At 41.1% G+C, this 27,473-nt stretch overlaps 1 protein-coding gene across 2 annotated transcripts; it reads right to left on the bottom strand.

The window, feature by feature from the left end:
* Positions 1–3,516: 3,516 nt before the first annotated feature.
* ZBTB43 (zinc finger and BTB domain containing 43) lies at positions 3,517–27,096 on the bottom strand. 2 transcript variants are annotated; one of them, XM_004269210.4, is made up of 3 exons: positions 26,873–27,092; positions 23,057–23,180; positions 3,517–8,976 (listed from the first exon to the last, which is right to left on the bottom strand). In XM_004269210.4, exon 3 carries the CDS (start codon positions 8,951–8,953, stop codon positions 7,550–7,552), a length of 1,404 nt encoding a protein of 467 aa, XP_004269258.1. In that variant the 5' UTR covers positions 8,954–8,976; positions 23,057–23,180; positions 26,873–27,092; the 3' UTR covers positions 3,517–7,549. The 2 variants fall into 2 exon arrangements, with proteins under 2 accessions (XP_004269258.1, XP_004269259.1); XM_004269211.3 differs by lacking the exon at positions 23,057–23,180 and having other exon boundaries at positions 26,873–27,096.
* Between the last annotated feature and the right edge of the window lie 377 nt (positions 27,097–27,473).

The raw sequence follows: 27,473 nt of genomic DNA, 5'->3' as shown, positions 1-27,473 counted from the left end.
AAGGGCTTCCCTGGTGGCGCAGTGGTTGAGAGTCCGCCTGCCAATGCAGGGGACACGGGTTAGTGCCCCAGTCCGGGAAGATCCCACATGCCGCAGAGCGGCTGGGCCCGTGAGCCATGGCCGCTGAGCCTGCGCGTCCGGAGCCTGTGCTCCGCAACGGGACAGGCCACAACAGTGAGAGGCCTGCGTACCACAAAAAGAAAAAAAAAAGAAGCAAGCAGTTGGTTGATTGTACTATGTGAAATTAAAGCTGCTCTGGTGGGTAGGTGGAGGGGGATCATGCTCCTTTCCCCTCCCCTTTTCTTGGAGTAGGCCTTGAGGGGACTTTTCTACCAGTTTGAAAATCACTGGACTCTCCATTCCCAGGGTTAATTTCTTCACATTATTTCCTGAACCCTAGGAGTTCAAGCAGGGTGAGCTACTGATGCCAGGCCTGGAGTAGTCTCTGGATGGAGTCTCTATTTCTCCAAAGACAGCAAAGTGCACGAACCTAAGGGACATCCAGTGAGTCACCCATCACCTAAGTGTACCAGGATAATCTGGCCTAGGTCCTTGCTGCCCGACGTTAGAAGCCATGCTCAGTGCCCTGCAGGTGGAGAGGGACAACTGTGCATATCTCAGACACAGACATCCCTCCTGGCCCAGGCGGTAAGGCCTTAGAGAGGGTTTTTTCTGAGGAGGAAAGAAAAAGCATCTCCCCAGCAGAATAGGAAGCTGTCATCCTTTCCTGCTACTTAAGGTGGCCTGGGAGAAACAGACTGTTATGAGGAATAAATGAGTTAATGCAAGTTAAATACTTAGCATATGTTAAGCATGCAATGGACCTTCACTTAGGGCTGTTATTTATAGTCTGCAACCTCAATTCTTCTTACACCTATTGAAGTAGGTACAGTGTTCAGTGGGTTGAGTGGGTGTTCAGAGCCCAATAAATATATAGAACTGCATTAAAAAAAAAACTCTCCAAGAAAAATTCTCTGTATCTTCATATTGTGAGCAGACAAAAGATATTTCACACATCATGACACACTATATAAATGAGGTAAAAAAGTAATCCTTTCTAGTCTGGTTCAAGGTCACTGCTATCATTTTAAAGCCTTCAATTTCTATTCAGCCAGATCCTGCAGGAATTCTAGGAGCGTTTACAGATTGGCATCCATTCACCATGAGTGGAGTGCTGTGCAGCTGAGGAGCTTTTCAAAGAACCCTAACAAGTGAGATTTTATCCCAGCATGGATGACCCCAAATTAACAAGACAGGGGCAGTTCTAGAGGCAGCCTTTAGCCTCTATCAATAAAGGTTAGCTATTATATTAGACAGACTATTATACTCTGGGGAGTAACAAGTATCTCATTAAGTTATAAAAACATTTAATGGCTTTAGTACTGTTTTATTTTGGAATATGAGGAAGAAAAAAATAGAACGCACAATTTCTACGGTCTAAAACCCACTATTTTTATAACGTTTATTTACCTACAATACTGCTTATGAACTATCTTGGTTTTATAGCGCCCACATACTCCCTTGAAGGACAGCTGTGACTCTCCTGTAATGGCATCAAGTTACTTGCAGTGGGACAAGAAAGTGATGGAAGATTATAAAATCAGATGGTTGTTTTGATTCGAACTAGTAAAACCAGTTCAGAAAAAGACTATAAGACTTCTCTCTCCACATTCACTCCCCTTCTGATTTCTCATTATGGGAAAAAAATGCCATTTGTTCCTATCTTCATTCACCATACTCTAAACACAGGACACTGAGCAAGTTTTCTTAAAAAGAACACAAGATAGAGATGGAAGGGTACAGAGTTCTTATCTTTCATGTTCTGCACTGAGAAAGAATAAGTTCAACAAGCTTACCTCATTTCCTGTTGCTGACCTGCTAACTGGTCCATTGACTGTGGGCAAATTCTGGAGCTGTACACCCTCCAAGGTGCCCAGGCGCGGAGACTGTTCTCAAGAAATGCTTCGGTGGTTTGGTGGGAAGCAGTCCCTGATCTAACTGTGAGGAAATCTAAATAAACTGCACAGGTGTTACATGCTCCATCTGGATAACACCCCTCACATTCCACCCCACTTCTGTTCCCAAATACAAATGAGCCACTTCATCTTTTTCCTTTCTCTCAATAAGAAACGGTGCTTCTCATCTTCACACACAGAGGTCTCTGCCCCTGCAGGAGCTGTATGGGAAAACATGCTTCCTAGGTGGGCTGGACTGCAGGTAACCAGAGGCCTCAGCAGGGTACCCAGGAAGGGTAAAAGTAGGGGTTGGAGGGGTCACCATGCTGCAGCGCCTGAACTGCTTGCCCTTGGTCAGGGTGGACCGGCCCCACCTCAAAAAAAGGGCAGAAATGGTTCTTTTGGACTTCTTCCCATACAGAGAATGGCTAAGCTAGCTGAGGCAATCTGTAGCTGGCTTCAAAATCAGCAGTGGGGAGGGGAAAAAAAACCCTCACAACAAACAGTGGTAACAGAAGGTTTGTGTGGGAAGATGGTTAAGTTTGGTCTAAAACAAGCAGTGTCTCTGGTAATGAGCTGTTGTTAGGAAATACGTGGGGCCCACAGTGCCTGCGGCACTTTTAAAGAGCACTATTGCTGCCTCTTGAGGGTTTTCTTGGCAGGCGGGGGGGAGAGGGAGGGGAGTAGGGGAGGGGAAAGTGAGGTGAAGCAGAGACCCAACTAAAGAGCATGGAGGCATTGCGGAGCAGTGGAAAAACCACCTCCGTGTGTTGTAGCCAGAAATACTGCTTTTGAATCTCAGCTCCACCCCACAGTCGCAGAACCACGTTTGGTAACAGACCTACCTCCTCTGAATCACAGCAGGCTCACATGTGAAACGAGTATACCCAAGGCATCATCTGGGGTTCTGGCAGGAAAACAGATCCATACTCAGCTGGGGGGGACTGAGGAGAGTTTCGTAAGGGACTATTTACAAAGGGTACGGGCAGGGGGTTAAGGAACTCCTATGAGGACACTTAAGCCCCCGAGGGCCGGCAAAACAGGGAGTCAGACCAACCCTCAGCTTGAAAGGACAAGAGAAGGATGTTGCTACCCAGCCCTGAAGCTGCCTGACAGGAGCTGGGGCCTAGGCAGAGGAGCCCATCTGCTGTCCACCCACACCTGGCAGAAAGGAGCCGGGAGAGTGAATGCCCTGCCTTTTTGCTCCTCCCATCCGCCTAGCTCCTCCCAGCGTGTCTCTGGTAGATCCTAACCAGAAGCCAGAAGGACGGGTCCATAGGGGCAAGCCTCCAAAGCGAAGCACAAGGTGGGGAGGGAATCTGGAGGAGCAAACAGAGAATAACCAGCACACCTAAATCCCTGATGGGGCTGGTGGGGGTTTAAGTGAGTTAATCGTCATAAATGCCTGACACAGCAAATGATCACTCGCTACCCATTTGATCGGGCTGTCTATTTGGCATTTACTTGTCAAAAGGCCACGATATAACTTTTATTCTCAGGTGGCAAAAGCCAGAATGAAAACAAAGATATGTGGTCATATATCCACAGTGAAAAACAAAACTTTTACAAAGTTGACAGATAACATTTATTAAAACATGTCATACAAAAGGCCGTGGTCTCTTCTATAAGAAGAAAATATTAAACAGTAACATTCAATTAAGTAAAACCATGCTGTACACTGAAGACAGCAATATATAAAGACAAAACTATTCAACTTTTGCAACACAGGCATAACATTTCACAAAATATCAATAAGATATGCACCTAATGATAATCTATTTATCATCAAATGGTTTTGGGTCTAAGAGTCACCTGACTTGCATAAATAAAGTAATTTTCTAGAAGAAACATTGGGAACCTCATAAAAGGAAAGAAGGCAGCAGCAACTGACATTATGACACAGGCTTCAAGCAAAACTAAAAAAAAAAAAAAAAAGTCACATTTGCAAAATGTGTTCCAGCATCTTCCCATAGGGCACTATCAGTAGAGATTTGAAATAAGAAACATGTACCTTTAAACACATAAGTAGCAAAGAAAAAACCCAAACAAACACACACCCTGGTTTCACTGAATAAAGTTAGTCACCCATGAAAGCAACCTAAATCACAAAATTAGTGTGGCACAGACGGCTGAGGGTGAGGCCGCGGATATATGTTGCTTGGTTTTCAGTATTCCTAATTATCGGAGACCTTATAAAAGCAAACACCTGGCTTTGGTGGGATGGCATCCTCTCCACCCTCCCCCAGGGGGCTGCAGCAAATCCTCTTCCTCAGGGAAAGCACAGTGTTGTTGCTTCTGCTCTGCCCCAACTTCACTTCTACAGCAGCTTGAGGAGGTGTGTGCCTCCGTGGGAAGACCACTGAGACTAAGCAGCTTTCCCAAACAGCTAGAAGTCAGCTTAGGGTCAATTTAGTTCAGCAAATGCCCACTAGAACAGAGGAGACCCTTTTGGGCAGACTCTTTGAAAGTAGTGGCCAAAAGAAGAGACTGGAGGAATGTGAGATCTAGAAATCAGAATCAACAGGCTGGGGTCCGAGAGTGCCAGAGGACAACCCTCCACAGTAGAGGAAAGGCTATCGTAGTCCTTCCTCAGTTAGACGGTGATAACTACTTTACCAAGTGGATTATTGCAATGTGTGTATCTAAAATTAAAGGCATAGCATAAGTACTAATATTAAATACCACTGGTGGTGCCTTGAAGCCCTGTCCCACTGGGAATGGAGAAAAACCACAGTTAAGACTCAAAGTAGGGGACAAATACCTTGGTTGTAGGCCATTGACAAGATCCCTGAAAGACTGTTTGGAAATGTTAACCCCCTGCTATCCAAACTCAATGGGAAGGATAAAGATTTTCTAAAGCTGTACTGAGGGTAAGGAGAGAGACTATCTATCCAACTCAGGGTGGGCAGGAAAAAAAAAAAGGTAGTAATACAGTATGATCTCCTAATCCTAAAAGCAAAGTTTATAAACATTCACTTTTAACATCCAAACTAAGGCAATGCCCTTCCCCCCGCCTCTCTGAACATGGCCAGCACTTCAGATGCCCAGCCACCTCACAGGCTCTGGCTGACCTGATTAGCAACTCTAATTTTTACAAAAACCCCACTATCATAAAAAGCTTAAAACTGCAGATGTGAGGAACTTACATTTTATATTCTACATTTAGTAGCTGATGTACATATAAGGAGTTCAATAAAAGATATCCCTCTCTTCATAACACATTAAATAAGTCCCAGCACAACTGACTGCTTCCAAAACTACCACCGAAGAGCTGCCCAGTAGTCCTGGCTGAACAAGAGCTCTTCCTCACCATTACTCATGACGGGGTGCTGTGCTGATCTAAACATAATTGAAGGACCATGATTTTTCCAGAATATTTTTATTTTACCTCTCAGACTCTTCTTCCCAAGTGTCCCAACATTCATTTGAATAGAATCTTTAATAGAAACCAGCATATCAAACCTTCCAAAGAGGCAGAAAATGGTTTGCTGATAACCATGGGAGAGGGTGATCAGCTTTCGGCAGAACAAAATGACTTCACTGCCCTAGTACTGAAATTAGTAGGAGTAATACAACAATTTCTCCTCACATATAAAGGCTAGGATCCTACCTAAAACCCACTGCTTCTAACGTGAGAAAAAGAGAAGGAGCAACTGAGCTTGATTGTAAGTCACTTCTATATTCTCTGTTAGGTACACAGAGATGACTGTTAACTGAAGTTTCAACACTAAGAGAAGAAGATATTAACGTGGCAAACAACCAAGAGGTAATATCTAGTTTCTAGGTTAGAAAATCAATATATATATATATTTATAATAAAGTTTTAAATACAAAGTGCTTTTTATATATCGAGAATGATACAGTGTTAATGAATACATCCCTGTTTTGTAACCTCGATTACAAGAGTTAACTGGTAAGTAAGTCTTCCTTTCCCCTTTCCAAACAACGTTTAACAAGTAAATGCCTTGATGGTAGGAGCTTGAGGATCAGAGGCCATTGCCAGCAGAGTCTCTCACTTTAGAGCAAAGCCAAACTTTTAGAACAAAACTTCACCCCAAATCCAAGAAAAGTTATTTTTATTTTAAGGAAAAAAAGTTTCCACTAAGAAATAATAAGCCGGTAAGTTTACGGAAAAGTTAACATAACAGTAGCACCCTGTCCCTACCCTGGTGACAACTTCAGGTATGTTACACAGCTTAAAACATCCTGAACATGCTTCTTTTTTAACCTAAAACCTCTGAGTGATCCTCAGAAAAGGTCTCAGAATAGCTGCTTTTCTTGTTTTTTTTGGTAGATATAGCTATGTGGACTTGTAAACTTACGCAGCTTTATCTATAATATGAGAGCATGAATCTGTGGACTACTTCCTAAAATTAGGACTCTTTCTTTCTGCCTTTTAAAACACATTCCAGCACTCCTAAAGAGCCAGGAGGATTAGCTCAGTGTACCCCTCTACGAGTATCTCCCCCACCAGTGTATTTTCAAGACTCCTCTTTTCTTGGGTAATTGTACCCCACAACTTGCCCCACCCAAGTATAACCTGACACTCAAAATTCTGCTACTCGGCTACTCTCAGTCTGACAGTTGGAGTGTCACTGTAGCACTCTATTAGCTCCTGAAGTTCACAGGTAACTCTCAGCCGTGACTTCTGGCTCCTTCCCAGTAACTGTGGTCATTGACTGACCTCTTCAGGAAGCACCGTAATCTAAGACAGAGTGAATCGGCTGGAGCAGCCAATGGTACCGTGGTCAGAGAGTCAAAGCAGGCTAGATGTCTACTAGCCACAGAGCAGATCCCACTGTGTGGATGCTACAATTAAACAGGATTTGGGACAGCAAACCAGTTAGAAATACCTATGTCTGGCACCCTAGAGAATTACAAACAGTTGTTTAAACTAAATGTTAGTACTAAAATATAAAACTCTGACTTATCAAGAGTCTGAAACACATTGTGACAGTGGCATCTTACAGAATTTGAAGCTTGTACCGTAAGTTATTTGTTTCTTACTTAGAATGTCACCCTCTTAGTATCTCCATAGTTTTGGTTAAAATACCCTTTAGAAAGAATAAACCCAGGTAAGAGAGCTCTGTTAATCAACTTAGTATCCTAGGAATCACATTATCTGTAGCTATTACATAAGTAGCATTTCATTCAGTGAAGCAGCTACCAAAACAAACCCACATTACCTAAGTATCTATAGTAAGAGCAAAATAAAATTCCAATATGACCTTGTAATAATGAGCGATCAAAAACTGCTGCCACCTGAAATGGAACTGGTGGGTTGGAGTCCAATTCAAAGTGCAGGTGTCTCTATCACCAAGTCCACCTGCCTCATTCACAATGGGCCTGAAGGTTTACCTTGCCAGGTGTGAGGTGGGCTAACTTATCCCCATTACCCACTCCAGGCCTGGAACATACAAATTTGAAGAATTAAGATTTTTTAATTGGCCTACTTAGAGCTGGTCTTTCAGAAATATCTTCCTTTTTTTTAAGCTTCTCTCATAATAGCAAGTAGCACGCATCATCTGTGCCCAGATTTGCATAATTACCATAGTTTATTTTTGTGCCTGCCACTCAAGGGCCAGACCCTGTTTTTAGTTAGCCTCAGTCGTATTCTGCTCAGCCTTTGCAGCTTCGTAGGACTTGGTACAAGAAGTCACATGCCTGTGGAAACTGTCCCTCCACATAAATCTCTTTGCACAGATATTACACTCATATGGCTTTATGCCTGTGTGAATTTTCATGTGGCCCACGAGATGATGCTTCATTTTGAATTTCTTACCACAGACACCACAGCCATAAGGCCGAAGACCAAGGTGCATGCTCATGTGTCGATCTCTCTGACTCTTGTGAGTGAAACTTTTCCCACACTGACAAGGATACAGCTTGTCGGTGGCTGAGAATCCTAGGTGGGAAGCTTCTTCTTTAATCCCTGTTACCATTTCAATATTCTCACTGTAGCCTGTTGCTAGGGCAGCCTCCTGTCTGTGCCCAATGAGATTCCCATCCGACCTCTCTCCAGAAAACTCTTCCATGGAAGAGCCATAGAAATCCACCTGCTCGTCATAATTGCTTTCATCAGCCTGTTCATCAAACTCTGCTTCCACTTTCTTTTCCCCGATGTGAAAGTCTTCCTCTACTCCCGAGGGCTGGACCGAGTGCTCTGTCTGCATGGTGTTGATAGACTCTGTGACCTGGTGCTCATCGTAGGATGCATGCACATCCATGCCCTCGCACGCTTGCTCAAAGCGCTCAGGCTTCACATGGATCCAGCGTTTGTGAGCCATTATGCTGGGCTTGCTGTACATGGGCCGGGTGTAGTGGAATTCGGCACTGTCGCTGGCCCCCTCCTCCCCATCCTGGCTCGCCATCTCAGTGCTTAGCCGGTCATGCTCTGTGGACGAGTTGCTAGGAAGGTATTCATGCTCGGTGAGCTGAGATGACAGCTCGTCTTTGGTGCTCTCCTCTTCATTCTCTCCATCCCTCAGTTCCTGGGCTTTGGGGAAATCCGTATGGCCCCCAGAGCCCAGCTCAAAGCTCTCTACCAGGCCATTGTAACTACTGCTGCTGGGAGACTGGTGGTCACTGCCATGATTTAGCTTCTGACAAAGGACTGTGGGGTTTCCTTCTAAAACCTCAGTGCATTTGTCTACCACATGCCACATCTGGAGGAAGCTTGCAGCTGTTAAGTAACTAACAATTTCTGGAGCAGGCATTACTAGACGTCCCGTGTAACTTGATAGGAGAATGTTCTCAAACACTCTGGGGTTCATCACATCAGGCAAAACAATCCTCCTGCTGTTTTTGAGGAGTACCTGGTCACAAAAGTAGGGTGAACTGGCAGCAAGAACGGCTTTGTGTGCTCGGAAAATGTGGCCTTGGACAACAATGGAGACATCACATAATTGTCCTTGCTGGCGCTGCTGGTTCAGTTTCTGCAGAATGGTGCTGGAAAAATCAGGAAATTCTACTCGAAAAGAGTTTGTTCCAGGCTCCATTTCATCACAAATCTTGTTTGGTGCTACAAGAGAAAGAAAAATTAGTACTAATTCCAGCCCAAAGAGAAACTTATTGATCACTAAGAAAACTAAGACAAGTTCCACAGTTCCATAAAGTCCCCTGGCCTGTGGGCATGGTGGGTGGAGCATTCATTCCCCAGAGCAAGGCTTGCAGGTGCGAGTGTGCCAAAAGCAGGAACGAGCCACCATTCTTTATGGTATTAACGCTTGATACCGCCTGTGTCTATGAGTGGGAAAATAGAATCCAGAGATATTTGTAAGCTATATAAATCTCAAGTAAAACAAAGTAAATATTTCTAGTCAAAACAAACGCAATACCTGTTCCAAACGACAGAATTTTTAAGAGGCCTCAGGTTCAACCCATATTTGACAAGTTGGGGTGAGGAAGGAATTGTGGAAAAAGGGAAAAGCACATGTGAAGGCTCTCAGGCAGAAATGATCATGGTAACTGCAAGCAACTGAAAGGAAACCACCTGGCTAGAACCCACTAAGGGGTCAGGGGGCTGAACAGGTGGGGCCAGAACAGTCAGGCCTTTGGTCCTTCAGCACCACAGGGGTGAACTCGCCTAGGTCCCAAACAATATGGGTTTCTCTAGTTGCTGTCAGCATTTAAGCCCTTTAAGAGCTTCTCATAATGTGAAGCAGAACGAAATGGCAAGGCAAGGTATTCTATCGGCTGATCTCCAAATTGTTTAAAAAGTTATAGAACAAAGAGGATAGTAAATACTGTCCCTGTTACTGAATGAACTCAATCTGAAAATAAAGTTATAACAAAGAATAAGGGATTGCCTGTGGCATTACTGTAAATATATTTTGTGGGATGAGTCAAGCATTAGAGACAATTCCTAACAAGAGTGATCAACGAGATGAACTCTGCAGCATGCTCAGGCCCCATAATTCCATAGTAAATTAAAACAAACCAGAAAACTCAAAAGATTTATTGGTGCTATTTGTCACCTAGGTCTAATACCATATCTAAACATTGCTAAATACCAGATTTTCTACGTATGAGATAAAAGAAGCAGATAACCCAACAAAGGTTGAAAGTTATCTTTCAGAGATAGGGAGAGATGCCAAGAGAAGAAACTAATGTTTCCTGAGTAATTACTATATATTGGGTCGGTTGAAGTTTGTTTGGGTTCCTCTGTAACATGGAAATTTTTGGCCAACCCAATACCAGGAACTGTACATCTTTTTTCACCTAATCTTTGTAACGACCCTGCAAACGTAGAGGACTGACATTCTTAAGTTCACTATTTCAAGTAACTTTCCTAAGGCTAAAATAAAAGCTAGTTTTTATTACGCTGGAATTTGAAATCTAGGTCTCTATGACTCCAAAGCCTATGCTATTTTTCCTATCACATCACTGCCTCTTCTAAGAAGATGCTAAAATACCAGATTAGTCATTAATAATTTTAAGAGGTAAGGCAGTGCTTTTAGAATGAAGTATTAATTTATGGTTTATAGCTCTTAAAACATTTCATAATAATTTAAAACAAACAAAAAAATAAGACCAGGAAATAAATTATTTAGGTATTTGTAATTTCAAAAGGAAAAGTTAACTACATAAATGTATATAGACTAGAGGTATGTAAATTCTGAGAACTACATCTGGATTCTCTTATCTCATCAGTAAAGAATTTTGATCTTAGCTATTTGAAAAAAGGGGGGAATAAAACACACACATAAAAAAATTTACAAAAAAGATGTTAAAAAAAAAATCTCTCCATCATTTATTCCTAGTCCCCCACCTCCCCTGGAAGGAAATCACCATTAAAAAACTCCTGTATATTCTAGAAACTTCTCTGCACATATATCAGAATAAATCATATACATCCTTTAAAAATTCCTACCCAGGGCTTCCCTGGTGGCACAGTGGTTGAGAGTCCGCCTGCCGATGCAGGGGACACGGGTTCGTGCCCCAGTCCGGGAAGATCCCACATGCCACGGAGCGGCTGGGCCCGTAAGCCATGGCCGCTGAGCCTGTGCGTCCGGAGCCTGTGCTCCGCAACGGGAGAGGCCACAGCAGTGAGAGGCCCGCGTACCACCAAAAAAAAAAAAAAAAAAGTTTACTTTGGTATAAGGAGAAGGTTAGGATCCAGTTTTTCCTTTCCCCTCCAAAATGGCAAGGCTGTTTTTCCTACACTATTTACTGAATAACTCATCTTTTCCTCAAGATTTCAAATATCTGTTGTGGAATTTTATGTGACCGAGATAAGGCTTTTAAAAACAGTTCTATAAAAATAAACACCATAAGCGATGTTAGAGAAAATGGTGGAGTAGGAAGCTTTAGGTGTCAATCCCTCCACTAAAACAACTAGTAAACTGTTAAAATCATCAGAATAAACCATTTCTGAACTCTGGAATCTGATCAGACACTTACAGCAACCAATGCAATGCTTGATGAAAGAAGAAGCTGCTAAACCTCGTTAAGAGAGCAGCATGCTGCAAACCAGCAATAATCCCCATTCCTCAGCTCTGCCACAATTTGTAGGACAGTGGCCCAATTTCCAAGAGTGCTTGGCTGATGCCAGGGTGGCAAGAACAACACTGTCCAAAAATTTGGGGTTTTGCATCTTGGCCAACCCACACAAGCTTTTTCTTGGCCCCCTCAGGCTGCAGTGGTTTTCCCAGTAGCATCCATCGAAAGATTTTAAAATACAAACACCACTCCCCATTCTTTGGGCCCAAATATTTAAGGAAATCTCTGTCAGGACACAGCCTATCACATAGATAAAGCAACAGAAACTTCCGTGACTACATGCAACAAGGAATACAGACTTTGCAAAACAGTTTAGAAAAAAATCACCATATAGACAACTGCAGCCATCAACAAGAAACAAAAAAAATCCCCTAGGAGGGGAAGAATCTGATTCCAAGAGCTACCACATTAGAATACTAAAAATATCCAGTTCTGAACCAAAAATTACTAAGTATACAAAGAAAAAGGAAAATACGGTACATTCACAGGAAAAAAAGAATTAGAAACTATCCTTGAAGAATTCCAGACATTATTAAGTGCTAGTCAAAGCTGTTAAAGTCAACTTTCTTCGATATGCTCAAATTGTTAAAGAAAACTATGGACAAGGAACTAAAGAAAATCAGGAGAACAATGGCAATAGAGAGACAGAAATTATAAAATGTAACCAAATAGAAATTCTGGAGCTGAAAAGTGTAACAGCTGTATTATGGGCTGAGTTGTACCCTTCCAAAATTGCTATGTTAAAGCCCTAATCCCCAGTACTCCAGAATGTGACTATATTTGGATTTAGGGGCTTTAAAAAGGTAATTAAATTAAAACGAGGTTGTTAGGTTGGGACCTAATCCAAGCTGACTGGTATTCTTATAAGAAATGAAATTTGGACAGAGAGACATCAGGCATGCGTGCAATGTGAAGACACAGTGAAAAGTTGGCACCTGCAAGCCAAAGAGAAAGGCCTCAGGAGGAACCAAATCTGCCAACATTTTGATCTCAGACTTCTAGCCTCTAAAATTCTGAAAAAATAAATTTTTGTTGCTTAGGTCACCTAGCCTGTGGTATTTTATTATGGCAGACCAAGGAAACAAATACGAGTTGAAATTAAAAATTCATAATAAGGAGTCCAATGGCAGATTTAAGCAAGCAAAAGGAAAAAAATTCATCAAACTCAAATGTAAAGCAATTGAAATATCCAGTCTGAGGAGTATTAGGAATGAAGAAAAAGAAACACAATCTGAAGTACCTATGGAAAACCAAATATACCAAATATACTCTGCAAATCAGAGTCTCAGGAGAAAAAAGAATAGAAAAGATATTAAATGACATAATGATTGAAAACATCCTGAATTTGATGAAAGACATAAACCTCACACATCCAAGAAGCTTAACTCCAAGGAGATAAAATTAAAGAGAGCCACATGAGATATACTGTAAGTCAAATAGTGGAAAGCCAAAGACAATGGAGAATCTTGAAAGCAGCAAGAAAGAAGCCACTCATCACACAAAAGGGATCTTCAGTAAGACCAACAGCTAACTGCTCATCAGAAACCACGGCACTCAGAAGGCAGCGCACGACATATTTAAAGTGCTAGGATAAGGATCTGTCAACCAGGAATTCTACACCCGCAAAACTATCCTTTCAAGAATGAAGGAGAAATTAAGACATTCCCAGATAAACAAAAGCTAAGGGTGTTTGTTACTAATAGGTTTCCTCTACAAGAAATGATACAGGTGTCCTTCAGGCTGAGATAAAAGAACACTAGAGGGCTTCCCTGGTGGCGCAGTGGCCATGGCTGCTGAGCCTGCGCATCCGGAGCCTGTGCTCCACAACGGGAGAGGCCACAACAGTGAGAGGCCCGTGTACCGCAAAAACAAACAAACAAAATAAAACTAGATAGTAATTCAAAGCCATATGAAGGAATAAAGACTACTGGTAAAGGTAACAACATAGGTAAATGTAAGAGCTGATATTATACCTTTGGTTTACAACTCCTCTTTTTTTCCTGAATGATTTAAAAGGCAAATGAATAAAACAATAATTATAAATCTGTTATTAGGCACACAATGCATTAAGATGTAATCAGTGACAATAACAATAATGAAGAGGGAGGGATGGAGATGTAGAGGAGCACAGTGTTCATATACTATTGAAACTAGCTAAGTTTAAGATGTTAATTGTAAACCTCAAGGTAACTACTAGGAAAATAACTAAAAATATACATGAAAAGGAAAGAAGGGAATCAAAACTGTATACAAAACAAAACAAAAATCTCAATTAAAAAGCAGTAAGGGAGGAGTTGAGGAACAAAAAACATGTAAGATACACAGAAGATAGCTAGAAATAAATGGTAGAAATAAATCCTCCTTCATCAGTAAATTACTTCAAATGTAAATGGATTAGCTCTCCAATTAAAAGGCAAGAGACTGGCAGAATGGATAAAAAAACATGGTTTATCTATATGTTGTCTATAAGAGACTCACTTTAGATACAAAGGCACAAAGATGTTGAAAGTAAAATAATGGAAAAGGTATGTTGTGCAAAGAGAAACAGAAAGAGCAGTGTGGTGACTATATTATTATCAGACAAAATAGATTTTAAGTCAAAAAGGATCACTCTATCAAGAATACATGACAATTAAAAACATATATGTACCTAGGGCTTCCCTGGTGGCAGTGTATAAGAATCTGCCTGCCAATGCAGGGGACACAGGTTCAATCCCTGTTCCAGGAAGATCCCACTGAGCAACTAAGCTGGTGCGTCACAACTACTGAGCCTGTGCTCTAGAGCCTGCGAGCCACAACTACTGAAGCCCGCGTGCCTAGAGCCCATGCTCCACAACAAGAGAAACCACCGCAATGAGAAGCCCACGCACCGCAATGAACAGTAGCCCCCACTCGCTACAACTAGAGAAAGTCCACGCGCAGCAACAAGGACCCAACACAGCCATAAATAAATAAATAAATAAATAAAAATTTAAAACAAAACATATATGCACCTTACAAAAGAAATATATATTAACAGAATTGAAGACAGAAACATACACATCTACAAAACAGGTGGAGACTTCATTACCTCACTTTCAATAATGGATAGAAAAATAGGACAGAAGATCTATAAGGAAATAGAGGACTTTAACAATATTATAAATCAATTATACTGAAAAGACACATAGAGAGCACAAACAGAAAGGAATGAAGTTCTGATATATGCTGCAACATGGATGAACACTGAAAACATTACACTAAAACAACATGCTAAACATTTATGTAAGCCAGACGCAAAGTACAAATGTATAATTCTACTTATGTGAAATATCTAGAATAGGCAAATTCAGAGAAAGTAGATTAGAGGTTACCAGGGGCTCAGGTGAGTGAGAAATGGGGAGTTATTGCTTAATGGATAGAGTTTCTATTTAGGGTGATGAAAATATTTTGGAACTAGAAAGTGGTGCTGATTGCACAACACTGGGGTATAATTAATGTCACTAAATTGTACACCTGAAAATGGTTAAAGTGGCAAATTGAATGATATTTATTATTATTATTATTTTAGATGTTGGGGGTAGGAGTTTATTAATTAATTTATTTTATTTTTGCTGCGTTGGGTCTTCGTTTCTGTGCGAGGGCCTTCTCTAGTTGTGGCAAGTGGGGGCCACTCTTCATTGCGGTGCACTGGCCTCTCACCATCGCGGCCTCTCTTGTTGTGGAGCACAGGCTCCAGACGTGCAGGCTCAGTAGTTGTGGCTCACGAGCCTAGTTGCTCCGCGGTATGTGGGATCCTCCCAGGCCAGGGCTCGAACCCGTGTCCCCTGCATTGGCAGGCAGATTCTCAACCACTGCGCCACCAGCGAAGCCCCCTGAATGATATTTATTTTTTACCACACATGAAAAAAAAAAAAACTGGAAAAAAAGTCATGTAACTTTATTTTTAACTGTGTCAAGGTGGTTAACAGTCTTTGTAATTTAGCAAGTATCTGACCTCTACCCTTAAATTTGAGTGAATGTGGCATTTCTACATATTCCCCCTCTCCTACAGGTTTTCCTGCTATATAAGCAATATTTACAAACTCACAGGCAGTTGTGACCTATATTAATAATACAGTTGCCATTTCAATTGTTAAAGAGTTTCATAAAAGTAATTAACTCACTAAAAAAATTTTTTTAAAAACCCCACAACATAAAACACTATATGCAAAGTACCATCGGAGATTTCTAAGATGATGAAGGAATGTCACTGTCCAGAGCTTATAATCTGGTAGGGAGATAAAAAACACGCATACAACCCTGTTATTCAATGCAAAGCCTAATAAAAGTACCACAAAAGAATTACAAATCCAAGAGGAATTCAGAGGCGGGAACCTGGTATACTCTAAAGTTATACATCCTGTCACTATAAATTTTGGTGTCACCAGGTTAAGAGGAAGAATTGAGAGCAGCATATAATTCTTCCCATCTACTACATCCTAACCAAAAAATCTAAGAAATACAGAAAAGCTAGCCTGAAAAGTTGGGATCAGAGTTATCTGTATGCAACAAATTTTAATTAAGGATATAGTGGAGATGGGGCCAGGATAAAGGGAGACACTGACCTGGCAATTCCACCTGGTTTAGCAACCAGGCGATTCTGGTAGCAGTAATCCTGACAGAGGACCAACAGATACCTGTTCATCTGGAAGGCCTGCAGCTAAAAAGCCAAGGCAGACCACAGGAAAGGTCTTGCATATTGGCAACATTCAGAGATGTCTGCATTGGGATACCAAAGGTTGCACACTGCCTCAGCAGAAAATTTTTAAAGACTTGACATGAGAGGGTAGCTCCAGGAAGGAGGCAAAAACATAGCCCATCCTTTGCCAGCCAAGGGCCAAAGAGACAAAAATAGGCCCCTGGTAAAACAATTTCACCAACACAGAAGGAAGTGCTCAAACTCTTAACAGTGCCTCAGACCTAGCCTCCAGCCCCAGCCATTCTACTCAAGCTAACCCTGGTGTCCATATAGTCAGCCCATCCTCCAGCAAAAGAGCTAAGAGTTGATTATAACAGCATTCAGGTATACAGTGAAGGACCCCAAAATAATCTTCCCAAAAAGGGGGAAATTTTCAGACCTGAGCAAAATGTTTCCCAACATAGTTTTATTCTGTAAATAAATGGGGTCTGTAAATAGATTCTACAATAACCAAGAAAATAGTAAAGTGTAAACAAAGAGTACAGTTTAGATAGCATTTTTAAACTGATTTCCACAAACATGAAAACGCAGTCCCCATGAATGAAGTTTAAGGAAGATAAGACAAAACAGTAGAATGATATGAAAAAAAGAGCCAACTGAATTAAAGACAAGATGTAAGGAAACTAAAATAGAGCAAAAATTTAAACAGGCAGTAAGGAGCAGAATTGCAACTATAGAAAATGGAATCAATGATGGGGAAGGCACTTTGAGGAACTTTTATGCAGGAGGATGATAAAAATGTGAAAACAGCAAGGGAGAAGATAACAGAACAGGAGAACAGAGAATAGAGATCCAACATATGGCTAATTAGCGCCCTTGAAAGAAATAACAAAACGAACGGAGTAGAAGGAATAATCAAATAAAATATTTAATAGAAGAAAACTTGCCTGAGTGTAAAGCCTTGAGTATTCAGAAGAGTCGTGCCTCAGCAGTGGGGACAAATTAGCCCTAGACAAAATGCGGTTCTGGTCCCATTAAACAAAGCTTAAAAACAAGCCTCACACATGGCGCATAGCAACTAAGCCCATGTGCCACAACTACTGAGCCTGAGCTCTAGAGCCCGTGAGCCACAACTACTGAGCCTGCGTGCCACAACTACTGAAGCCCACGTGCCTAGAGCCTGTGCTGCACAACAAGAGAAGCCACCACAACGAGAAGCCCGCACACTGCAACGAAGAGTAGCCCCCGCTCTCCACAACTAGAGAAAGCCCGTGCGCAGCAATGAAGACCCAACGCAACTAAAAATAAATTTTAAAAAAAGCCTCAGAAGGATTAAAATATTTCCAAATAACTTAATTGTGTTCCAGAACAAAGCTTAAGGATATTTACATAATACAAAAAATCCAGAACCCAACAAGGTAAAATTCATGTCTGGCATTCAATTAAAAAAAAAAAAATCACCTGGGATGCAAAGAAGCAAGAAAATATAACCCATATTAAGGAGAGAGAAAAAAGAAAAAACTGATCAACAGAAACAGAACCAGAAATGACAAACTTATACAAATGGTAGAAAATTCTACATCCCATGTGTTCAAGAAAATAGAGGAAAATTAAGCATAGTAGGTAGACAGGAAAACAAAAAAACCCAAATTGAACTTCTACAAACACTGGATGAGAATAACAAAAGAATTAACATGAAGAAAAGATTAGTGAACTTGAAAACACAGCAACACAAACAACCTAAAATAGAAAAAAGCTGAAAAAGGGGGAAAGAGTATCAGTGAGTTGTGGGACAACTTCAAGGCACAAAATTGGAGTCTCTGAAGGAGTGGGAGGGTATAAAGCCCAAAATTTATTTGAATAACAGCCAAAATCTTCCTAAAGTTGATAAAAACTATAAAGCCACAGATCCAAGAAGCTTGACAAACCCCAAGCACAAGAAGTATGAAGAAAACTATATACCAAGGCATATCATAATCAAATCACTGAAAACTAGTAACGAAGAGAAAATCTTAAAAGCAGCCAGAGAAAAAGGATTCATTGTGTACAGAGGACCAAAGGTAAGAAAGGTTGCAAGCTTCTTGTCAGAAACAATGCCAGCCAGAAGAAAGGAGACAATGCAAGACAGTAGACATCTTTAAAGTGCTGAAAGAAAAAACTGTCAACCTAGAATTCTATACCCAATCAAAATATCTTTCAAAATGAAGGTGAAGTACTTTTTTAGATATAGGAAAGTGAATAGAATCCATCACAAAAAAAGGTCAAAAGTAAAAAGAACAGGTATATGAAAACAAAAAAATTTTAGACAACAATATTAATATCAAAGTAAATTCAATGTAAAAAGCATCAAATGAGGGGCTTCCCTGGTGGCGCAGTGATTAGGAATCCGCCTGCCAGTGCAGGGGACACAGGTTTGAGCCCTGGTCCGGGAAGATCCCACATGCCACGGGCAACTAAGACCGTGCACCACAACTATTGAGCCTGCGCTCTAGAGCCCGTGAACCACAGCTACTGAAGCCCACGCACGTAGACCCCGTGCTCAGCAACAGAGAGAAGCCACCGCAATGAGAAGCCCACGCAGTGCAACGAGGAGTGGCCCCTGCTCACCGCCAACTAGAAAGAGCCCGTGCACAGCAACGAAGAACCAACGCAGCCAAAAATAAATAAATAAATAAATCTTAAAAAAAAGCATCCAATGAGGTGAAAGTTTATTGATAATTGATGAATTCTATAATTCACATGAGGGTTAACTTGCGAACTTCTATGTGTAAACGTAGTACAGTTTTCCAAAAAAAAAACAACAGTGACAGAAACATAATTATAGTAAGAAATATAAATGTCCCTCTTTTAATCTTTAATAAATCAATAAGGCAAAAGATAATTTGGATCTAGAGGTTTAGACTGGTTATCATTAATAATGCTAATTTAACTGAAACATACAACCTCTGTATCCTACAAATAATACATCTTCTTTTTCAGTTTCCATAGGACATTTACATAAATGATCATAAGTGGCCACAGAGAGCATCAATAAATCCCCCAAAGCAGAAATGCATACATGAGCTCATTTGATTACAAGTGATCACACAATAATAAATCTAGAAATGTCAAATTCACAAAATTAGGAATAAGAAATGAAATATAATCACATGATAGAAACTTTAAAATAGAAAACAATTTTCCCCTAATAAATTTTAAAGTCTCATTGATAAAAACTTTATAGAAAAGTATAGAAATCTAACAGATTAGTAACTATGGAGAAATGATAAAACATAATCAAATGACTGCCCAAAGCACAACGGGAAAAATTCTTTGAAACTAATTCCTATGCTATATAAACTGTTTCAGAGGGGGAAGAAGGGAGAAAGGGAACAAAGATAGGAGAAAATTTGCTAATTATTTTTTATAAAACCGTGCTATCAAAACTGGACAACAAAGAAAAAACTGTAAGCCTATCTCACTTATTAACACAGAAAGAAACATTATAAACCACATGGCATTCTGGTTTATTTTAATCTCTTGTAGGTTGAGTGTATTATGAGTGTGACACACTGAAAAAATTGAGTTACTGGTACCATCACACTGAGGGCAAGATCCTATTTTATGATAAAATTACCACCAGAAGGTCCTCTCAAAAGCTCTTTTCCATTCAAGACCACTGCTAGTGGCATGTACATAATTACCAGTGCTTCCTTCTACAAGTGACAGGGAGTGGTGAGAGATAAATCTGGAAGGAATGACTGGTACTATCCTGCTGAAGGCTGAGTTTGAGCTTTAAATGTGGGCACTGGAGGCAGCACTGAAAACTTCTGTGTGACATGCTGTGAAATATGTTCAGAAAGGATAATCTGTTGATGGTCTTAAAGCAGGAGCAAGTCTGAAACAAAGGTCAATTCTAAGATTTCAGTAAATATGCTCTAGGTGGGAGGCAATGAAAGTAACAGTGGGTATGGAAAACAGAATTGATGGGACTAACTGACTGGGTAGGCAGGAAGATGCAAGAGTAGCCCAAGGTACACATAATACTATCAAGAAAATGAAAAGACTACCGAATGTAAAATAATTAGCTAGTGGGAAGCAGCAGCATAGCACAGGGAGATCAGCTCGGTGCTCTGCGATGACCTAGAGGGGTGGGATAGGGAGCATGGGAGGGAGGCTCAAGAGGGAGGGGATAATGGGTATATATGCATGCATATGGCTGATTCACTTTGGTGTACAACAGAAACTAACACAGTATTGTGAAGAAATTATACTCCAATAAAGATCTATTAAAAAAGAAAATGAAAAGATAACCTACAACATGGGAGAAAATATATTCAAATCATATAATTGATAAGTAACTTGTATCCAGAATACATAAAGAACTCTTAAAATTCAATAATAAAAAGACTACCCAATTGAAAAATGGGTAAAGGATTTGAATAGACATTTCCCCAAAGAAGATATACAAAAGAGCATACAAAAGACGTTCAATATCATTATTCATTAGGGAAATGCAAATCGAAACTACAATGAGACATCACTTTTCACCCACTTGGATGGTTATGATAAATAAGACAGACACTAACAAGTGTTGGAGAGGATATGGAAGGATTAGAACCCTTATACATTACTGGTGGGAATGTAAAATGGGGCAGCCACTTTGGAAAACAGTTTGGCAGCTCCTCAAAAAGTTAAACAGAGTTATCACGTAACTCAACAATTCTACTCTTAGGTATATACCCAAGAGAAATGAAAACATATAATGTCCACAGAAAACTTATCCATGAATGTCTATAACAGCATTATACATAATGGCCAAAAAGTGGAACCAACTCAAATGTCCTCAACTGATGACTGGATAAACAGAATGTGGTATACCTATAAAATGGAATATTATTCCGTTTTATTACATACTATATGTATTATGCCATTCTTTCGGCAATAAAAAAGAATGAAGTATTGATAGATACGACAACATGGCTGAGCCTTGAAACACTGTGCCAAATGAAAGAAGTTAGACACAAAAGGCTAAATCTTGTGTGATTTCATTTATATGAAATGTCCAGAATAGGGAAATCCAGAGACAAAAAGTAAATCAGCGGCTGCAAGGAACTACAGGGCGAGGAGTGACTGCAAATTGGTTTTTTTTTTAAAGGGGAGACAAAAATTCTAAAATTAAGTTGTGGTGATGCGTATATAACCCATTAAATATACTAAAAAAAACCTCTTAACTACCTATGAATTATGTCTCATTAAAGCAGTTTTAAAAAACAGAGGGATGCAAGGTAAAGTAGTTACCAATCCCAACTGGGTAACTAGGAAAATGTCATAATTAGTAGGAGAGGTAACAGCATCTACCATGTATTTAACGCATGTATTGTAAAAGACTGTGCAAAGCACTTTTTGTATTCTCATTTAATCCTCATAACAACCCACTCGATAGATATTTTTTATTCCTATTGTATAGAATAAGAAATAGACAAAGAGGCTAAACTACTTGCCTAAGGTCATATAACCAGTAAGCAGTGAACCTGGAATTTAAATTCAAAACACTTGCTCAGGCCCAATACAGTCTGAGAGATGAGACAGTATGGAAGGTAAAGATGAGTATTTTCACAAATAAATACCTGAAACAATCTACAATGTGTAACACATTCATAAACTCCAGAGCAAATTATTCACTGTCTTCAGACTTAATGAAGTACTAGCAATTTTATATGTCACCTTGCAAAGTTAAAAAAAAAAAAAATCCAATAGTAACAGTTCTAAAACAAACATACCAATCCCAGCTAACTCCTTCCATTGTTCACTGAGATTATCTGGCTTTTTTTTAAAGCAGAGGACAAAGGGTAGATATTAAAGAATCACTGAACGAGGGCTTCCCTGGTGGTGCAGTGGCTAAGAATCTACCTGCCAATGCAGGGGACACGGGTTTGAGCCCTGGTCTGGGAAGATCCCACATGCCGCGGAGCAACTAAGCCGGTGCACCACAACTACTGAGCCTGCATGCCACAACTACTGAAGCCCACATGCCTAGACCCTGCGCTCAGCAACAAGAGAAGCCACTGCAATGAGAAGCCTGCACACTGCAATGAAGAGTAGCCCCGCTCGCCGCAACTAGAGAAAAGCCCGTGCGCAGAAACAAAGAACCAACGCAGCCAAAATAAAATAAATTAATAATAATAATAAAAAAAATCACTGAACTAGATGACCTCCAAGATCCCTTCCAACTCTGACAAGTTTAAAAGCAGCCTGTATTTATTATTCAGCTGAGGAATTGTATGTCAAGTTTTATACACTATTTAAATACCAATTACATATCCTAAAAACACAGAGGACAACAATATAATAGGGAAGCCAACCCATGAGTGACTTTTCTTGAAGCCCTCCAGAGATTTCTTAATCACGGCACATGGTAATTTGCATGCTTACTGTAGAGAGCACATTTTAACACAGTAAATATTACTTTAGTAAATCTCTAGACTGGTACAAATGTACAATAATACCAACACCCCATGCGTACAAAAATACTTAAGTCAAATGCTTTACAGTTCACAAAGCAGACTATGTAAACTTGGGTCTGGCAATACCCCTGTATCATCACACTCACGAGTTAAACTAAAGCTCAAGAAGGTTAAAAGATCTGTCCAAGGCCACATATCTCAGAAGTGGTTATGTCAGGATTTAAACAGAAGCGTAATTCCAAATCTAATATTTTTCTAAGTTAAAAAAAAAACGTCACTTAGCAGAAAATTTCTTGGAATTTAAATGCTCTAACAGTACAAAGTATGGCAGTGATTGGCCTTAAAATGTGCAATATATATTCCTCAGAAGAGAAGTAAAAGAACCTTCCCGTCTAGGGCAATTAAATACAACTACATTATTATTTTTTACTGAAAAAGAAACCATTTTAGTAAATAATTTAAAACACTGCATTTTTAGCAAGTTTATAGCTTACCTAATGCAAAGTTGTATTCCTGGGATAAAGTTCCTTATGCCATGACCATCAAAAAGCAGTATGAATGAACGAGGAAGAGGAACCCATTTCTTAGTTTTGTTTCAAATTAAAATCACATCGATTTCTGAAAAGAAAAATCACGTTGAAAATGTAAGAGATGCTGATGCTATTCACTGTGTACCAGTGCCTTGCAAATAAATACTATACTTGTGGGTGAGTAGCAGAAAGAAAATTAATCACGATTGATATTTTTTGGTTATATTAGCTTTGTTTCTGCACCTTCTTAGCTTCTGCCTTTGTATTTTTTAAATAAACTTTTAATTACGGGATAATTTTAGTTTTACATAAAAGTTGCAAAAAATGTTGAGTTCCCATATGACTGTCAGCCAGTTTTCCTTTAATGTTAACGTCTTGTATTACCATGGTACATCTGTCAAAAATAGGAAACCAACACTGGTCGATACCTATGTAATTTTGCAGAATTAAACTATCCTTTGCAAAAGTGTTTTTGGCCTCCAGACCATTATCAATCAATACCCCTATATTTTCTAATTGGAACACTGTAGCCAAAGAACTTAGTAAAACCTATTTTAGAGTTTTTAAAAAACAAGCTACCTACTTTGTGAAGTTTGATTCATGCCACAGCTGAATGTTTACTTAAGAACATCAGGGCAAATAGGTCCATTGTGGTAAATTCTTTGAGATTCAAAAGAGAAGTTATTGTTCTAACCACTAACTCCCCACTTATCAGTCATCCTGCCATTACCTTACAATAAAGCCAAGGAAATGTTTTTAACTGCACTCTCATATTCATTAGAATTCCGGATAAGAAGCTCAATCAAGAAAGCAGAAGGAAGAAACAGCACTTGCCGGTATGTATGTTCTACATACGAACAAAATAAAAGTTTTTTCCTCAGTATGTTACAAATAAGACAAAAGTCTCTTTCTATTCTAATTGCAAACATAAATAAGGTAAAAAGGAAAAGTTCATGAAAATAATATAGAACTATATTCAACTGATTATAAGAGGCACATTTTTTTCACATTTTTAAATTTCTGAAATCAAGATGTGATGTCCAGGTGGAAGTTATAACAGTTGTCTCTGCCTAAGACAATGATAGAGCATTCCTGAGAGCCTCATCAACGTTTCTGATGGCACAAAAGATGACACTGTGGAAAAGCACGGATGCAACTCTGAATTGAAAAGTATTCAAGAGTAGGAAGGTTAAGAAGGTTAATGAACACTTTAACCAATTTATTTCACTTTTCTTCTTTTTACACATACACTAGAGTATCATTTTTAAATGTCTAGGGACTTCCCTGGTGGTGCAGTGATTTGGACTCTGCGCTCCCAATGCAGGGGGCCTGGGTTCAATCCTTGGTGGGGGAACTAGATCCCACGTGCATGCCGTGGCTGAGAGTTCGCATGCTGCAACTAAGGAGCCCACCCACCCCAACTAAGACCCGGCACAACCAAAAAAAAATAAAGTCTAAATAAGTTTAAAAATGTAAAGAAGCGGGCTTCCCGGGTGGCGCAGTGGTTGAGAGTCCGCCTGCCAATGCAGGGGACGCGGGTTCGTGCCCCGGTCCGGAAGGATCCCACATGCCGCGGAGCGGTTGGGCCCGTGAACCATGACTGCTGAGCCTGCGCGTCCGGAGCCTGTGCTCCGCAGCGGGAGAGGCCACAACAGTGAGAGGCCCGCGTACCGCAAAAAAAAAAAAAAAAAAAAATGTAAAGAAGCATATGTAATAGCTTAACTGGCAGTGTTTTCTCTTCCTTTGGTGGTGCATAAAAGAATCGATGGTATCTAGGATTCAATATGGTAGTAATTCAGCTGCTACACCTTATAAGAAACCTTGATAAACTAGCTTACAAACAAACCGATAACTTAGATGAGAGAACATAAAACAAAGGCCTCCCCCATCAGAAAACACACAAGAAAATCACACAATTTTTCATTATTATAATAAAAAGACTATTTTTCCAACCCTAAGAGTTTTCTTGTGAAAAGTTAAAATCTTCCTCAAATTTTCTGCTTGTGTAGATTCCTGCACTGAATCCAATGAATATGGAGGGACAGCCAGGGTGGGAACCTGCTACAAGTAGAAATTTTTAACTAAATTCTTTCAACCAAACTCCTTTTCTAAGGACCTTGGCTGTGGAGAGCAGGCATCAAGAAACGTAAGTTCAACTAAATGTTCCTAAAAGCTACAGAATGAATTTTTAAAGTCACATTTTTCATAGCGCTTGTTAGTTCCAGGAATCTACACTTAGCAATTTTTTTTTGGTAAAAATATACCTAACATGAAATTTACCATTTTAACCATTTAAAGTGTACAATTAGTGGCATTAAGTATATTTATGTTGTTGTGGAACCATCACCATAATCCATTTGCAGAACTTTTTCATAATCCCAAACTAAAACTCTGTATCCATTAAACTCTCCACTCCCTCCTCCCACTCAGCCCTTGGTAAACTATACTCCACTTTCTGTCTCCATGAATTTGCCTATTTTAGATACCTCATATAAGTGGACTCAGACAATATTTGTTCTTTTGTGTCTGGCTTATTTCTCCGGTGAATACTTTTGTAAAGCAAAGAATGAAGAACCCCAAATTATTATGTTTCTCATAATTTAACTGTACACAGTGACACAATCTCTGAACTAAGCATACAGCTCTCCCAGAAATTCTGCTACTGTGCCATGAGCCCCAAGGGTCAGAGGATCTCAGACCCTTCGTTAGCCTGGAGACAGGCCTGGTTAAGCAGCTGTAACTCAGAAAGCAGGCTCTTTAGAACCCTGGAGGCCATGTGGATGGAGCAAGGGAAGTAGGGAGCTGGGCAGGCCTGAAAAACCACGGTAAGAAAAAGCAAGGATTCATCCAGTTACTTTGGCCCTGAGATGGCCTTCTCTCTGTCCTCCAGGAGCTCCTGCACCCTGATACTTAGGTTGGGCGACACCTGTCAGAGTTGAGGTCAGACGGCAGTCTAGTCGCTGACATTGTCACCCGTGCAGGAAGCTTCACAGGGTCATGAGTCACCTTCCATGGCTCAGAGGTCAGGGCAGGCTCGCCCAGAAAAACCCAGTTAGGAGAGGCAAAAACAACACAGAAGGACACACGATTGGCAGAGAGAGAGAGAAACACAGATGGGCAAAGAGCTGGACCGACAAGCAGGCCATGAATGAAAGTTAAGGACTAAAAGGGAAACACAGGGTCAGGAGACACAGAAGCAAGATGGAAACAGAAATAAAGACAGGGTCCAGATACTCAGAGGTGGGTTCGAGAGAGCCAAAGTGGAGAGAAATACAAAGTTGACAGGAGCCGAGTTGAGAGGCAAAAAGGGCAGGTGACCACAGGTGACACAGACAACAAAAAAGGTGAAACACAGAGGTAAACAGAGGCAGGTATCAGCGAAGTCCCGGTGTAGTCTTTCTCCCGGCCTTGACTCGATTCCGAGGCCGCCAAGCCGCGCCTACCCGGCGCCCCCGAAAGGCCAGCGGGCGGACTGACGGGGGGGCAAGATCTCTAAGCGCTCTGGCCCGCTGAGGTCCGCCGCCGCGGGGTGACCTTGGGCGAAATGCTGCCTCAGGGGCCTTCGGGTCACTGTACGCGCGCCGGGCTGGCCGGAGACAGTAGGTGTTGGACCCGGGGTGCCGGGACTCCAACGGCCCGCGCGCGGCTTCAGCATCCCGGTCGGCGTTATGGGCCTGGCGGTGCCAGCGGTGCGCGCGCCGCGACCTGCAGAGAAGCCCTTATACCTCTCCGGTTTCCCTTCCTGCCCCCTTGCTACCCGTTGTCCAGACTCCGACATACCTGCCAAGTCCTCGACGCTCACATAGCCCACCGGTGGGATAGTTTCCGCCGCCGCCGGCGCCAGGCCCGTCCAAGCCGTCGCCGCCGCAACCGCCTCAGCCTGCGCCTCCCGCCCCCGGAAACGCTTCCCGGTCCAGCCCCCACCAAAACTGCCAGTGCTTCCGGGGGTGCGTCAGAGAGAAAGCGATGTGCGCATACGGGACTCGCGTTTGGGGCGGGGCGTCAGGAGCGTGCTCAGAGAGAGCCGGCGGCTGCGCAGTATAACCTGGAGCAGGTCAATCTGCATTAGGGACTCTAGGGCCACCGCTGAGAATTGAGCGGATACCGAGTCCTAAACCCTTGACCTATCTCAGTTTGTCTAGCAGAGATTGTGTCAAATCCTTTTGTGCCTCCACAGAGCCTTTGGCTCGTAGTGGATGCTCAGTAAGTGTTCAATGAAAGGACCAGTGCCCTCTGTGTGGCAAGCACTATGCCGGGAACCCCTAGGAGAAGCTCCACCCCAACTGGAGGGAATGACATAATTGGTCCAGACTCTTCGTGGTAAACTCATTTTCATTAGCCAGTAGTTGGACTAGGCATAGGCATGTGACCAACTTCTAGC

This window comes from Orcinus orca, chromosome 6 (assembly GCF_937001465.1).
Source record: "Orcinus orca chromosome 6, mOrcOrc1.1, whole genome shotgun sequence".
NCBI lineage: Eukaryota > Metazoa > Chordata > Mammalia > Artiodactyla > Delphinidae > Orcinus > Orcinus orca.
This window is presented reverse-complemented; position numbering and strand designations above follow the sequence as displayed.

Bases quoted from the DNA above. Each gene is read 5' to 3' on its own strand.
- ZBTB43 (XM_004269211.3), bottom strand. From the start codon at position 8,953: ATGGAGCCTGGAACAAACTCTTTTCGAGTAGAATTTCCTGATTTTTCC.